The 15,100-nt window shown below is 44.5% G+C and overlaps 1 protein-coding gene across 1 annotated transcript in view; it reads left to right on the top strand.

The window, feature by feature from the left end:
• The window catches only part of LOC140418000 (uncharacterized), a 132,389-nt gene extending 118,978 nt beyond the window's left edge, over positions 1-13,411 (top strand). The window contains 1 exon segment of the mRNA XM_072501430.1: positions 7,106-13,411. Within this exon segment, the coding sequence (XP_072357531.1) occupies positions 7,106-8,231 (1,126 nt within the window). The 3' untranslated portion in view covers positions 8,232-13,411.
• Positions 13,412-15,100: the final 1,689 nt, after the last annotated feature.

Genomic DNA, 15,100 nt, shown 5'->3' with positions numbered 1-15,100 from the left:
TACTGACTGGTAGCTAATTAACACAGAACTCGTTCAATAATGCATTTGGTTAATACTGTTATGGGACAGGGTTCAGAAAATTCCAAAGTGTATTATGGAGTTCATCTGGCCTATAACTGTTTATTGATGTTGGTTATGATGAGCAGAAGTGTCTGCCTTTCAGGTGTCATTCAACAGAATTCTTAGGCACTTTTAATCAAAAAACAAACTTTATTCTACAAATTTAGTAAACATTTGTATAAACACACAGTAAGAATTATTATCAACTACAAACATAAAGAGCCCACGCAGCTACAGTAATCTATGTATAACCCTTAATGAATACCCCCTTCACTGTTCCAATTTAATAACAAGATCCAAGTAAAAACCAGAACCCCCTTTTCAAAGGTGTGGCCCAGCACACAGCACTCTTACTGGTAGACGACTTGGTATTGATACTTTTGTTTCCTTTCCAAACAGCAGGTTTGAATTCTTTCCAGAAAGCAACAATCTCTTTTAAGTTATCAAGCAGTCTGGAAACAGCTTTTAAAATGAAGATAGAGAAACACTTCTTTCAACCTGTGCAGTTCAAACCAGCCCAAAACTCAAAGCGAAAGTAAAATTTCACAGAGCCACCGCCCAGCTCCACCCACACAATGACATCACTGAAGCCATGTGATAAGACAAAAACATTTCTTAAAGGGACACTCCCATGACAATACAAGATTCACTGGTTCAAAGAGACAGTTTTGTGGAAGGCAATCACTTTCTTTCTTACTCATCTTGATTGGGTTGAACAAGGAGTCTCAGACTTGAGCCAGATTTTGGCAGTATAAGATGCCCTGTACCTTTACAAAATTCTGGAACAATTTGTTAATTTAAACTATTTTTGCTAGTTCAGTTTGTGGAAACATTTTGATTTATACAGCATTATTTTTTTAAATGAAGATCCAGTCATGTGTTAGGGTTTCACTGAAGGTAAGCATCCAGTTACAACAGGCGGTAACAAAGGCAAATGGTATGTTGGCCTTTATAGGGAGAGGATTCGAGTACAGGAGTAGGGATGCCTTGCTGCAATTATACAGAGCCTTGGTGAGGCCACACCTGGAATATTGTATGGAGTTTTGGTCTCCTTATCTGAGGAAGGATGTTCTTGTTCCAGAGGGATTGCAGCAAAAGTTTACCAGACTGATTCCTGGGATTGCGGGACTGACTTATGAGGAGAGATTGAATTGGTTAGGATTGTATTCACTGGAGTTCAGAAGAATGAGGGGGAATTCTAACAGGACTCGACAACGCTGATGCAAGAAGGATGTTTCCGATGGTGGGGGTTTCCAGAACCAGGGGTCACAGACATTCAAAGAAACTGAGTCTTAATTTTGTGTAACAACCTTGGGCAGGATTCTCCCTTGGCTGATGTCGAAATTGGGAAACACAATTGTGCAGAGAATGGGTTCTGATGCCAAAATCACGGCGGGTGCCGATTTGACGCCAAATCGCAATTCTCCATGACCTCGACAGCAGCAATGCAGTCCAGAATGCATGTACAGTAAACACCGCTTGCATATCAGTAGCGGCCCTGACCCAGTATTCTCCGGTGCCTCCGCGATTCTCTGCCTCCGATGGACCGAGTTCCCTTGAGCTTTTAAAAATCGTGAAACCAGCGTTGTGGCTTCTGAGGGACAGAGATTGGGTACAGAAGTGTCCAACATCGCTATAGTTTGCTGATAGTTGTCCCGCTGGCCAGGGGGCTTTTGTCAGGGCTGGGGGGAGTAGCGGGGGTAGCCAGGAGTGGGGCTGTGGGGTCGGGGTGGATGGGCACGGAACACCATTATCTCAGCTGGAAAGGCAGCTATGCAGCTGCGCTGCTGCTGACCGCCCACTGTGGTCGTAGGGCCATGGGTCTTATAGGTGCCCGACCCCAGGCCACCCCCCCTAGGTGCCCTCTGGCCCCAGCGACCCATCAGCTGTATGGGCGCACTCTAGCACAACCAGTGCCATCTTGTTGGCTGGAATGAGTGTGTGTGTTTGTGAGGATTGTAATGTGTATATGCGACTACAGCTTGTCAGCCTCAGAGTGTCAATCATGGACCCGGCAAATCCCGCATTGTTTATCATTGGAATCTAATGTGTTCCACATGGTGCCAGTGCTAGCCCCTCCACAGTCGCTGAATCGGTCCAGGTTTGGCACCAGTTTTGCTGTCGCCAAAGTCCACAAATCCTGCCCCAGCGTCAACACTTAATCTCAGGAACAGAGAATCCAGCCCCATGTCTTTCACTCAATTTCAAATCACCTGTGAAAATCCAAATACAGCATATCGTGGAATTTATTGATTTAAAACAGAACGAGTTGTTGTGATTTGGGATTCTCTGCCTGACAAAGGTGCAGGAAGTAAATTCAACTGTAACTTTCAAAAGGGAACTGGACAGATTTGATAGGAAATGAAACTTGCCGGGTGATGGGACCAATTAGATAGTTCATTCAAAGAGCTAGAATAGGAACAATGGGTGGGATGGCCTCTTTCTGTGCTCTCTGAGACTCGTTTGCATTTGAAGAAAGTGGGAAATACCTGGAACCCACCTCCTATGAGTGGAGTAGAAGCAGAGATGATGGAATGTTTCCAAAAGGAAATTGGATGGATTCTTGAAGGAAATAAACCGACAGGGATAAGGGGATATGGGTCACAGTCTGAGGATACAGGGTAAACCAATGAGAACAGAGATGAGGAGACATTTCTTGATCCAGAGAGTGGTCGGCCTGTGGAATTAGTTACCACTGGAATAGTTGAGTCCAAAACATTGTATGTTTTCAAGAAGCGGGGCGGGGGGACAGTGGGATTATGCTATTAAACTGGATGATCAGCCATGATCATAATGAATGGTGGAGTAGGCTCGAAGGACTTAATAGCCTCCTCTTCCTCCTATTTTCTATAGAATAGGACAATGGTTTGATCCACAGAGAGCTGGCATGGATCCAATGGGCCGAATGGCCCCATTTTCAACCCTGATGCCAGTCTGATCTGAGGAGAAATTTCAACTGTTACAGTCTCTCCACCTCACTGAAGTCCCTCATCCCTGGTGCCATTCTCATAAATTTCCTCTGCACCCTATCTGAGAACGTCACATCTTTCCTAAAGTGTGGAGCCCATATATAGGATTCCATTATGGAGTGATAGAATTGAAAAGCAGGGAGGTTATGTTCAACTTGTTTAGAACCAGGGTTAGACTAACTGGGAGCACTGTCAACATTTGTCATCTTCATTCAGAAAAAGGAAATAGTGGCACTGGAGAATGTGCATCAAAGATTCACACTATTAACACCAGAAATTAGCCACCGTTGCATCACCTTTCCGGTTGGATTTTTGTTCCTTAAAGGAATCTATATTTGTTGTATCAATGAAAGTCACCAAAGTCCCAGAGGACCATAGGCTGCTTTCCCCTTTGGGAGAGAGAGAGCTGATTGGTGAGATTGAATCTGAGGGTCGCCACACCTCAGGTGAGGGGCAATGTTGAGAAGGCCATTTCATTGATAATCGCACCCGGTACAGGAGTTGAAGCCGTGCTGTTGGCATCGCTCTGCATCATGAGCCAGCAGTGCAGCCAAGTGCGCTAACTAATCCCCTCGTAAAATGCAATAATTCCTTAAATATTAGCTATTGCCTGTCAGCCAACAAACCATTAAGGTAATTTCCCATTCTACCTCAGACAACTTGCCCCTCATACCCTGCTGTGAGAAAGACACAGATAAATTAAAGAAATAAACCAAGTCATGACCATATCCCATCTTCATGGTAATGTGGTATGATTTGGGGGATTCCAAACAGAAATGGGAATGAAATATCTTCTAACTTCCAAACACCCCTTCACTCTGTAGTCCTTGTGAAAGTTGAAACCAGGTATTCACAACAAGGCTCAAGTATCAGCCCACTGGACACAAAGTCATGAGACCAGTCAGTCCAGCAGAAAGAAATCCTCCAACCCTCCCCATTGACCAACTGAATAAAATGCAGTCCTGGATGTAATTGAGAGCAGAAACAATAACCGCAGAATCCAATCCCAGTAATCAATTGTGAACTTGTTGTGTCTGAGCAAGTGCGATGAATGACCAAATCCCTTCCAACACTGAGAGCACGTGAACGGCCTCTCCCCAGTGTGAACTCACTGGGATTTCCATGAGTGAATTCAATTTAACTTATTCATTTGAATATGACCATATTGTTAGTATGTTTTGAAAAACTCTGGGTGTGTAACCTGTATTGTTATCCTCCTGTTTGTATATGATCTTACCCTCTTTCCTCACTCACTGGGTGCGATCCAATGGCCAACCTGCACCGGCAAAGCAGCTCACCGCAGTGCTGTGTGGCTAATGAAAGCCAGGAGACCTTGTCCCGGGATCTACTCGGCTTGCCACGCCTTGCAAGATTCAACGCGATCTCGCGAGAAGTTGTGATGTAAATCCCGTCATTATGGGCGGGATCACTTTTTGGCAAAACTGCATATTAGGGCGAGGCCATCAGTCTCACCCTAATGTGCAGATTCCCGAGGTACCTGAGGCTTTGGGATTCAATCCCTTCGCCTCAGAGACCTTGAGAGGGCACCGTTCAGCACTGGACCCTATAAAAAGAGACAGACGGAACAGCATTTGTAGGGGTCTCCCAGGGGATTGTAGGTCACAAACTGCATGCTCTTTGGGCAGGGTGGCGCCCTGGCACTTCTGGTGCCATCTAGGCACCCTGGCAGTGCCATCCTGGCACCTTGCTGGTGCCATTTGGGTGCCTGCCTGGCACTACCAAGGTGTCCAGGTCGCACTGCCAGCAGGTTGGCACTTTCAGGTGCCAGGCTGGCATTTTTTACATGCGTGCGATCGGGCAAGTGGTGCCCAGAATGAGTCTTGAGGATGGTGCGGGTGGGGCCGGCGGTCCTCCCATACTCTGTTCGGGCTGGTGTCGAGCAGAGGGGAGGTCAGGGTTCATTCTGGAGGCCTCGGAGATCGAGACAGCATTTAAAAATGGCCTCCCGATCTCTCATGACAGCGGGGAGTTCTGACCAGCGGAACTCCCCACTGTGCAGCCTTGGCCGCGCATTGCTTGTTCATGTTCCTTATACAACGTGAGGCGTGTTCAATAGCCATGTGCTTCTCTGCACTGCATGTGGCGGGAAACTCGCAGCTAAACGTGCTGGCTAGGGGAATTTGTTCGTGTTCGTAGATTCGCGTCCACTATGTTAACATGTTAACTGTTCAATTGCTCTGGCATTTTATCTGGCGAGCCTAGGCCCCTCAAGTATCATGTTCTGAAATAATTCTGCAATACCTTGTATTTATGTTGACAATATCTCTTATTCTGCTCTGTACCCAATTTCCACCAGTTTTTGTTATTCCGTTGTGTTTATTGTTAAAAAAAATGTTTTAAAACAATCTGTCCAATTTATCTGTGAAAATATTCAATGCCCCTCCCGGCCTTCACTGGTCCCTGTGGAAGAGAAATCCAGAGACTAACAACCCTCTGAGGGAAGAGATGACTGGAAATATATAACATAGCTGCAGGACAATATTACACAACCAGAAATAATAATAAATATACTTTACTACTGAACCATCAATAATATATCTAATCTATATCAGATAACAACACCAGACTGAAACAACTGAAAGGGGGAGAAAAGAAAGTGTTTTACTCACAGATGTTGGAGACAGGAGGAGGTTTCAGTCTGTGTGAAGCTCAATGTTCGTCCTCACAAAGCCCGCGCTCTGATTGGCTGTAGGACCAGAGTCCTTCAGCTGTATAAGTCTTCCCATTGGTGAACAGCTCAGAAGGAAAGTCAGGGGTAGCCTCGCCCCCGTAATTACGCAACTTCCACTCTCCCTTGGACATGCGCAGTCCCGGACCACAGGGGAGGGAGAGATCGCCGAGTGGCTTTTCGCGCTGGCCGGAGCTGTCAGCTGGTTGCCTGGAAACCTTGTTTCGAGGAGCTGTGGGGGAGGGGGCGGCGTTCCCGTGTCCGCGCGCCGGAACCCGGAGACGTCACCGCCGAACAGGGTAATTCCTATTGGCTGATTCAAGCAGGTTTCCACTGACGTCATACAAAGCGGAAGTTGGAGGTAAAACTTCCTCCTGTCTCCAACATCTGTGAGTAAAACACTTTCTTTTCTCATTCTCACCTTCAATTGGTCACTTGCAGCAACTGAAGGGAAAGGAAGTGAATCCAGGGAGGGTGCAGACTCTGCAAAGCTTGGCCCAGGTCTCTCTCTCTCTCTCTCTCTCTCTCAAAGACATTGACATCCTTTGCTCCCTCAGCTTGACACATTTATTTGTCTGACTAAAAGGATGGTCTCTTTCCTAATGTTCACAATTAAAGACCTGCTTTTCCCAGGCGATGGCTGACATTTAAGGGGGCAGTAAATTAATATCAGTCTTGAGATATGTCTGGTGTTGTTACATGGCACGGATTAGATACATTGGTAGTACAGTGGTTAGCACGGTTTCTTCACCGCTCTGAGGTCCCAGCTTCGATTACCGGCTTAGGTCACTGTGTGGAGTCTGCATGTTCTCCCCGTGTCTCCATGGGTTTCCTCCTTGTGCTCTGGTTTCCTCCCACAGTCCAAAGATGCACAAGTTAGGTGGATTGGCCATGCTAAATTGCCCTTGATGTCCATTAAGGTTAGGTTGGTTCACGGGGTGGAGGTGTGGGCTTAAGTAGGGTGCTCTTTCCAAGGGCGGTGCAGAGTCGATGGGCCAAATGGTTTCCTTCTGCACTGTAAATTCTATGATTATTGCTGGTTTTGTAATAAATTACATTTGTTATATTGCGTCTTCAAACATTTTACAGGATATTAGAAGAGGAGGAATTACAGGCAGTAATCTCAAACGTCACGTCGAGATCTGTCAGAGTCACTCGATTCCTTGGGAGATGAACATTATCTGCATTTGACTCTGGAAGGAGAAATGTTTGTTCTGTCTGCATCAAGACATTGAAAATGCAGAGACACATATGTGAGTGAGAATGTTCCAGAGCACTGACTGTAGAAAGAGGTTGAACCAGTGAGACAGCCTGAAAAAACATTGCACCATTCACAGCGGAAAAGACCGTACACGTCTTATGTGTGTGGATGAGGCTTCAACTGATTATCCGACACGGAGAGAAACAAGGGGACCCAAAACATGGAGAAACCATGGACATGTGGTGACTGTGGGAAGGGATACAGATTTCCATCAGAACTGGAAACTCATCGACGCAGTCACACTGGGGAGCGGCCATTCACCTGCTCTCAGTGTGCGAAGGGATTCACTGAGCTATCCAGTCTGCATACACACCAGCGAGTTCACACTGGGGAGAAGCCTTTCACCTGCTCTCAATGTGGGAAGGGATTCAGTTTTTCATCCACCCTGCAGAAACACCAGCGAGTTCACACTGGGGAGAAGCCGTTCACCTGTCCTGAGTGTGGAAAGGGATTTAGACATTCATGCACTCTGCAGAAACATCAGCGTATTCACACTGGGGAGAGGCCTTTTACCTGCTCTCAGTGTGGGAAGGGATTCTCTCAGTTATCCCACCTGCAGGTACATGGGCGAATTCACACCGGGGAGAGGCCATTCACCTGCTCTCAATGTGGGAAGGGATTCAGTGATTCATCCCACCTATTGACACACCAACGAATTCACACTGGGGAGAGGCCATTCTCCTGCTCTCAGTGTGGGAAAGGATTTACTCAATTATCCAACCTGCAAACACACCGGCGCGTTCACACTGGCGAGAGGCCATTCACCTGCTCTCAGTGTCGGAAAGGATTTACTCAAATATCCACCCTGCAAACACACCAGCGAGTTCACACTGGGGAGAAGCCATTCACCTGCTCCCAGTGTGGGACGGGATTTATTGATTCATCCCATCTATTGAGACACCAGCGTATTCACACCGGGGAGTGGCCATTCTCCTGCCCTCAATGTGGGAAGGGATTCAGTGATTCATCCACCTTGCAGTCACACCAGCGGGTTCACACTGGGGAGAGGCCGTTCAACTGCTCTCAATGTGGGAAGGGATTCACTCAATTATCCAACCTGCAGACACACGAGCGAATTCACACTGGGGAGAGGCCGTTCACCTGCTCTCAGTGTGGGAAAGGATTTACTCAATTCTCCAACCTGCAGACACACCAGCGAGTTCACATTGGGTAAAGATCGTTCACATGCTGTCAATGTGGGAAGGAATTCCATGATTCATCGCACATGATGAGACACCAAGTTCATAATTAATTTCAGTGGTTCTATTTTGATGTTATTGTTTCTGCTCTTAGTTACATTGCGGATGGCATTTTGTTCATTCTGACTGTTGGTCAATGAGGATGGGTGGAGGGTTTCTTTCTGCTGGACTTGTCGGTGGTCAAAGGGCTGATGCTCATTGAGCCTTGTTGCGAATACCTGGCTTCAAATTGCACAATGATCACTGAGTGAAAAGGTGTTTGGATTTTTGATGATATTTAGTTGTCAATTTTCTTTTCAATCCCCCAAAACATGCTATGTTGCCATGGAGATGGATCCTCATGGTTACATGGTTCCTTTGTTCAAGTTACGTGGGTGTTCTTTCACAGAAAGAAACTGTCAAGGTATGAGAGGCAAGTTACCTGTGATAGATTGGGAAACTGATGGGAGACAGGCAATAGCTAATCTTTAAGAAATAATTACATATTTACATGGGGATTAGTTAGCTCAGTTGGATGGGTGGCATGCTTCTGACGCAGAGCAACATGAACAGTGCCGCTTCAACTCCCGCACCAGCTGTGCTTATCCATGAAGGCCCAGCCTTCTCAACATTGCCCCTCAGGTGACGTGCGGTGACCCTCAGGTTGAATCACCACCAGTCAGCTCTCTCCTCTGTCAAAGGGGGAGCAGACTATGGAGCGCTGGGACTTTGGCGACTTTCATTTCACCTGTATACGTAACATATAGATTCATTTTGAGAACAAAAATCCAACAGGAAAAGTGATACAACCGTGACTAACAAAGAAAAGTTAAAGATTCCATTAGATCCATGGAAAGTGGCCAAAATAGTAGTAAGTCTGAGGATTGGGTACTTGATTTATAATTCAGCAAAGGACCAAGAAACTTATAAAGTCCCAAAAGACGTGCTGTTAGGTAATTTGGATATTCTGAACTCTCCCTCTGTGTACCCGAACAGGCGCTAGAATGTGGCAACGAGGGGCTTTTCACGGTAACTTCATTTCAGTGTAAGCCTACTTGTGACAATAAAGATTATTAATATTATTATTAAAGAGAGAGAAAATAGGGTATGAGAGCAAACCTAAAAAGCGACTGGAAAAGTTCCTCTAGGAATGTGAAAAGGAAAAGATTAGCAAAGGCAAATGTGGGTCCAGTCCAGACAGAGACAGGAGAGTTTATAATGGGGAATAAGGAAATGTCAGAGAAACTAAGCAATGTGTGTCTGTCTTCACAGAAGAAGGTACAGAAATCATCCCCAAAACACTGGAGAACCAAGGGATGAGTGAGCACGAGGAACTGAAAGAGATTAGTATTAGTGAGAAAGTAGTATTGGAGAAATTAATGGGATTGAAAGTTAATAAATTCCCAAAAGCTGCTGCTCTACATCCCAGAGTGTTGAAAGAGGCGGCTGTAGGGATAGTGGATACATTGGTGATCATCTTTCAAAATTCTATAGATTCTGGAATGGTTCCTGCTGATTGGAAGGAGGTAAATGTAACCCCACTATTTGAGGAGGGAGAGAGAAAACGGGGAACCACAGACCCATGAGCCTGACATCAGTAGGAGGGAAAATGCTACAATCTATTATAAAGGATGTGATAACATACAAATTAGGAGCAGGAATAGGCCACTCGGCCCCTCGAGCCTGCTCCACCATTCAATAAGTTCCCGGCTGATCTGATTGTAACCTCAACTCCACATTCCCACTGAACCGCCCCCGATAACCTTTCACCCCTTGTTTATTCATCTATCCAACTCTGCTCTCAAAATATTCAAAGATTGGGCAGCACGATGGCACAGTGGTTAGCACCGTTGCTTCACAGCTCCAGGGTCCAAGGTTCAATTCCCGGCTTGGGTCACTGTCTGTGCGGAGTCTGCAAGTTCTCCCTGCGTCTGCGTGGGTTTCCTCCGGGTGCCCCGGTTTCCTCCCACAGTCCAAAGATGTGCAGGTCAGGTGGATTGGCCATGATAAATTGCCCTCAGCGTCCAAAAAGGTTAGGTGGGGTTGCTGGGTTACAGGGATAGGATGGAGTCAGGTGCTCTTTCCTAAGGGCCGGTGCAAACTCAAAGGGCCAAATTGCCTCCTTCTGCACTGTAAATTCTGTGATTCTATGACTCTGTTTTCACTGCCCTTTGAGGAAAAGAGTTCCAAAGACTCCCAATCCTCTGAGAGAAAAAAGTTCTCCTCTGCCTTAAATGGACAAGTTATTACTTTTAAAGTGACTCCAGTTTCTAGGTTCTTTCCACATCCACCCTGTCAAGGCCCCTCAGGATCTTATACAGTTCAATCAAGTCACCTAAACTCCATCGGACACAAGCCCAGCCTGTCCAATCATTCCTCATAAGACCAGCCTCCAATTCCAGGTATGAGTCCAGTAAACCTTCTCTGAACTGCTTCCAACACATTGACATCATTCCTTAAATGAGAGCAATACTGTACACAGTGCTCCAGATGTGGTCTCAGCAATGGCCTGTATAACTGAAGGTTAACCTCCCTACTTTTTAGCTTCCCTAATTACTTGCTGTACCTGTATACTCGCCTTTTGTGATTCATGCTCTTGGACACCCAGATCCCTCTGAGTCTCAGATCTCTGCAATCTCTCACCATTTAGATAATAAGCTTTTTTATTCTTCCTGCCAAAATGGACAATTTCACATTTTCCCACACTATACTCCATTTGGTAGATCTTTTCCCACTCACTTAACCTATCTATATCCCTTTGTAGTCTCCTGATGTCCTCTTCACAATTTACTTTCCTACCTACCTTTGGAACATTGGAAAATAGGAACAGAAGTTAGCCATTCAGCCCATCGAGCCTGCTCCAACATTCAATATGATCATGGCTGATCATTCACTTCAATGCCTTTTCCCCCACACTATCCCCATATCCCTTTGTGTTATTGGGATTTAGAAATCTGTCAGTCTCTGCTTCAAACACACTCAATGACTGATCTCCCACAGCCCTCTGGGGTAGAGAATTCCAAAGATTCACAACCACCTGAGTAAAGAAATTCTCTCCGAGACTGGTCCTAAGTGGCTTTCCCCTATTTTGAAATTGTGTCCCCTGGTTCCAGACTCTCCAACCAGGGGAAAAATCAGACCTGCACCCACCCTGTCTATTCCTTTATGGATTTTGTAAGTTTCAATGAAATCCTCTCTCATTCTTCAAAATTCTGGAGAAAAGAGGCCCAGGTTCCCCAATCTCTCTTCATAGGACAGTCCGATCTTGCTCAGAACAAGTCTAATGAATCTTCGTTACAGTCCCTCTATGGCAATAATATCTTCCCTAAGGTAGGGGGAGTAAAACTGCACACAGTACTCCAGCTGTGGTCTAACCAACGTTCTATACTATTGAAGCAAGTCTTCACTACTCCTATACTCAAATCCTCTTGTGATAAAGGCCAATATGCCATTAACCTTCCTAATAACTTGCTGCACCTGCATGTTCGCCTTCGGTGACTTATTGACAGGCCGCCTGGGTCCATCTATACTCGGGTCCCTTTACCACTATAACCACTCCCGTTAACTGCACAAGAGGCTCAGGTCGCAGAGGGAGACCATTTGGCCGAACGTGCTAATGCCAGATAGTCCAATTTTCTTTTGAAATAAAGAGTTGAATATGTTTCTTGCACCCTTTTCAGGTAACGCACTCCTGATCACAACAACTTGCCTGTGTTTTAAAAACAAATTATTCAGGATCTAGTGTGTTTGGATTTTCATTGAGAATTTCAGAAAGAATCAAAATATTGCTCAAAATTAAAGCTCAATCTTTGTCAATCATTTTGATGAGGGGACCAAGTTTGTGGAAAATCTAAAGAAAAAGATCATTTTCGATAGTATCACAGCGGCTCCAAAAGATTTAGATTTTACATTTAGATATATTGTTACTTGTACTGAGGTACAGTGAAAAGTATTGTTCTGCATACAGTCCAGGCAGATTGTTGCATACATGAAAAACAGAGGGCATACAATAAATACACAATGTAAATACACAGACATTGGGTGAAGCTTAATGAGTGTAGTGCTAAGTGTAGTCATTGTTGTAATGTACAAAACTGTAGGTAGGACTGGGAAATCCATTTAATTTTATAATTCCATCACTTTTCCACCATATTTATGGCTTTAAGTAACAAGGTCAAGGAAGCCATTTTAAACTCTAACATCCAGCGTCTTGCACCGATTATGCAACATTTCTTTGTTCATCACATATGGATTTCATGTTGGAAGCCAGTCACAAATCAGTTGATTAGAATTCGTGAAACAATGTAATCGATAAAATTGTAATGGCTGAATTGTTCTTTTATACATTAAGATTGTACAACCCAAATGTTTCTAAACTGCAGAGCTAGCATAAATTGTTTATACAAAGAAAGTATTTTGATAAGCAGCGGGCTACCATGTTATACCCAAGTCTGGCTCAAGAATAAGCGTATTATTCCACCTGATCAAAATTAGTAAAAAAGAAAGATATTGCTTTCCACAACCTGTCTTTTTAAACCAGTGTATCTTATATTAACCAAATGTATGAATTAGATTACTGTATTAATGAGCTACCAGCAGTAGCAGTAATACCTAGTGAGGCTTAATCAAATTGCAGCTAAGGAATCCATCATGAATCAGTAGTTCTAGTGAAAGACTAAAAGTCTTTTTACATTTGCTGTAAAAATGTACAATCTTAATTGATGTGTATTTAAAAAAATACGAAATGAAGATAAATGTACTGGCAAGAGAGACCTTCAAGCTCAGATTAGCCTCAACATTTGAAACTGTATGAATAAGGGATTGTATAGAATCAGATAAAGGGATAGTATGAAACAGTTCGATTGTATTCCTGTCTAAGATAATGAGAGTAGGCAGTATAAGTAATTGGGGATCCAATTCAATTAATCTAGTAACCAAATTGAGCAATTATCATGTTACAACAGGCCCAACTCTGACGTGAGGTAATGGTCACTTTGGGGATAAAAGTAGAGGTTCCGAAGGTCTTCCTTGCAGGCCAAGTACTGAAGATTCCCGAGGCCGAGTTCCAAGGAAATTACTGTCAAAGAAGGAGCCAGACTCCCGAGGCGGAATTCCACAAGAATTACTGTCACAGAAGGAGCCAGAGAGGGTTACACTTCTACAGACTGATCACCCGCATAAAGTTGTAAAAGTCAATGTCTTAAAGTTGTTTAGTAAACCTTTTTCATTTAATAAACTTTTAAAATTTACTATCCAGAGGATTCTGAATTTGCCTTAATTGGTTGAAGTCTTATCCGAACCAAAGTGAATTTATTAAGTGGTAATTTGTGGGTAGCTGAAATCAATTAAGTTCCAGATAACAAGATCAGATAACATTAATCTTCAATTTAAAAACTTGCATTTCTATAGCACCTTTCACAGCCACAGGATGTCCCAAAGTGCTTTACAGCCAATGAAGTACTTTTCAAGTGTAGTCACTGTTGTAATGGAGGAAACGCAGCAGCCAATTTACACACAGCAAGATCCCACACTCAGCAATGTGATAATGAGCAGATGATCTGTTGACTGAGGGATAAATATTGACCTGGACACCGGGGATAACTCCCCTGTTCTTCTTCAAAATAGTGGCTGTGGGAACTTTTACATCCTCCTGAGAGGGGCAGACAGGGCCTCAGTTTAACATCTTATTTGAAAGAAGGCTGTTCTGACAGTGCAGCACTCCCTCAGTGCTGGGACGAGGAATGTTGGAACTGGTTTTTGTCCACAGGACCCTAACTGGGATTTAACCTCCTGATCCAGAGGTGAGAGAGTTGCCCACTGAGCCAAGGCAGACACTAGTTAGAAAGGAAAAGTTATACTTTAACCTTTGCCTCAATCTAATAATTAAATAACATCGATTTAACTGCCAAATGTTGAAGTGTTGATTTCGAGCCACAAGTTTTTCCCACTTGCTCCTCTGCACCTTTCTGTCTCTCTACTGCTCATATCAATGACAGCCAGGCGACGGAGCTGAGGGCTGAAATTAGCTGAGAATAATGGGGCCTGCATCCCAGTTGGTAAACTTCCATGGGTGTTGCACTAATAGAGTGGCATACATCATAGAATTTACAGTGTAGAAGGAGGCCATTCGGCCCATCGAGTCTGCACCGGCTCTTGGAACGAGCACCCTACCCAAGGTCCACACTAAGGGCAATTTTGGACACTAAGAGCAATTTATCATGGCCAATCCACCTAACCTGCACATTTTTGGACTGTGGGAGGAAACCGGAGCACCCGGAGGAAACCCACGCACACACAGGGAGGATGGGCAGACTCCGCACAGACAGTGACCCAAGCCGGGAATCGAACATGGGACCCTGGAGCTGTGAAGCAATTGTGCTATCCACAATGCTACCGTGCTGGAGGACTGAATGGGAAATGGACCTCCAACCAATTGTTACATCGGTCACTGTTCCGATCCCAGACCAGACCCCAACAGTGGCTGGGATACAGGACCCCAATATTTCAGTTTATTTGTAAGGCTGCGGAAAGAATGATTCGTTCCAGGAGTGATTGCATGAAGAAATAGGGTTTGGTTATGTTTAAAAGAAAACTTTATTGTGGCTACAATATTAAACGTTTTAACTTCACACCCAAAAACAACAGCTTACAATTACCCATTTAAGCACTACTACTCAATCCCCCATTAAACAACAGGAAAAGAAAGATACAGCTCTCAATCTATCTTACTGTGGGAGAATTGTGGACCCAGAATTCAACTCCTCTCTCCAAACCTTTCTCCAAAAACTGATCTTTAAAGATTTTTAAAATGTCTTTCTGACTTCCTTGGTTGCACCCAGCAATGACCTCGTCTCCCTAAGCTGGAAAACAAATGATCTCTGACAGCTGCAAAGTACATTCATTCCACAAATACTTTCCCAGTCAGACCACAGTCCATTAGTCC

The sequence above is a fragment of the Scyliorhinus torazame genome, chromosome 5, assembly GCF_047496885.1.
Source record: "Scyliorhinus torazame isolate Kashiwa2021f chromosome 5, sScyTor2.1, whole genome shotgun sequence".
NCBI lineage: Eukaryota > Metazoa > Chordata > Chondrichthyes > Carcharhiniformes > Scyliorhinidae > Scyliorhinus > Scyliorhinus torazame.
This window is presented reverse-complemented; position numbering and strand designations above follow the sequence as displayed.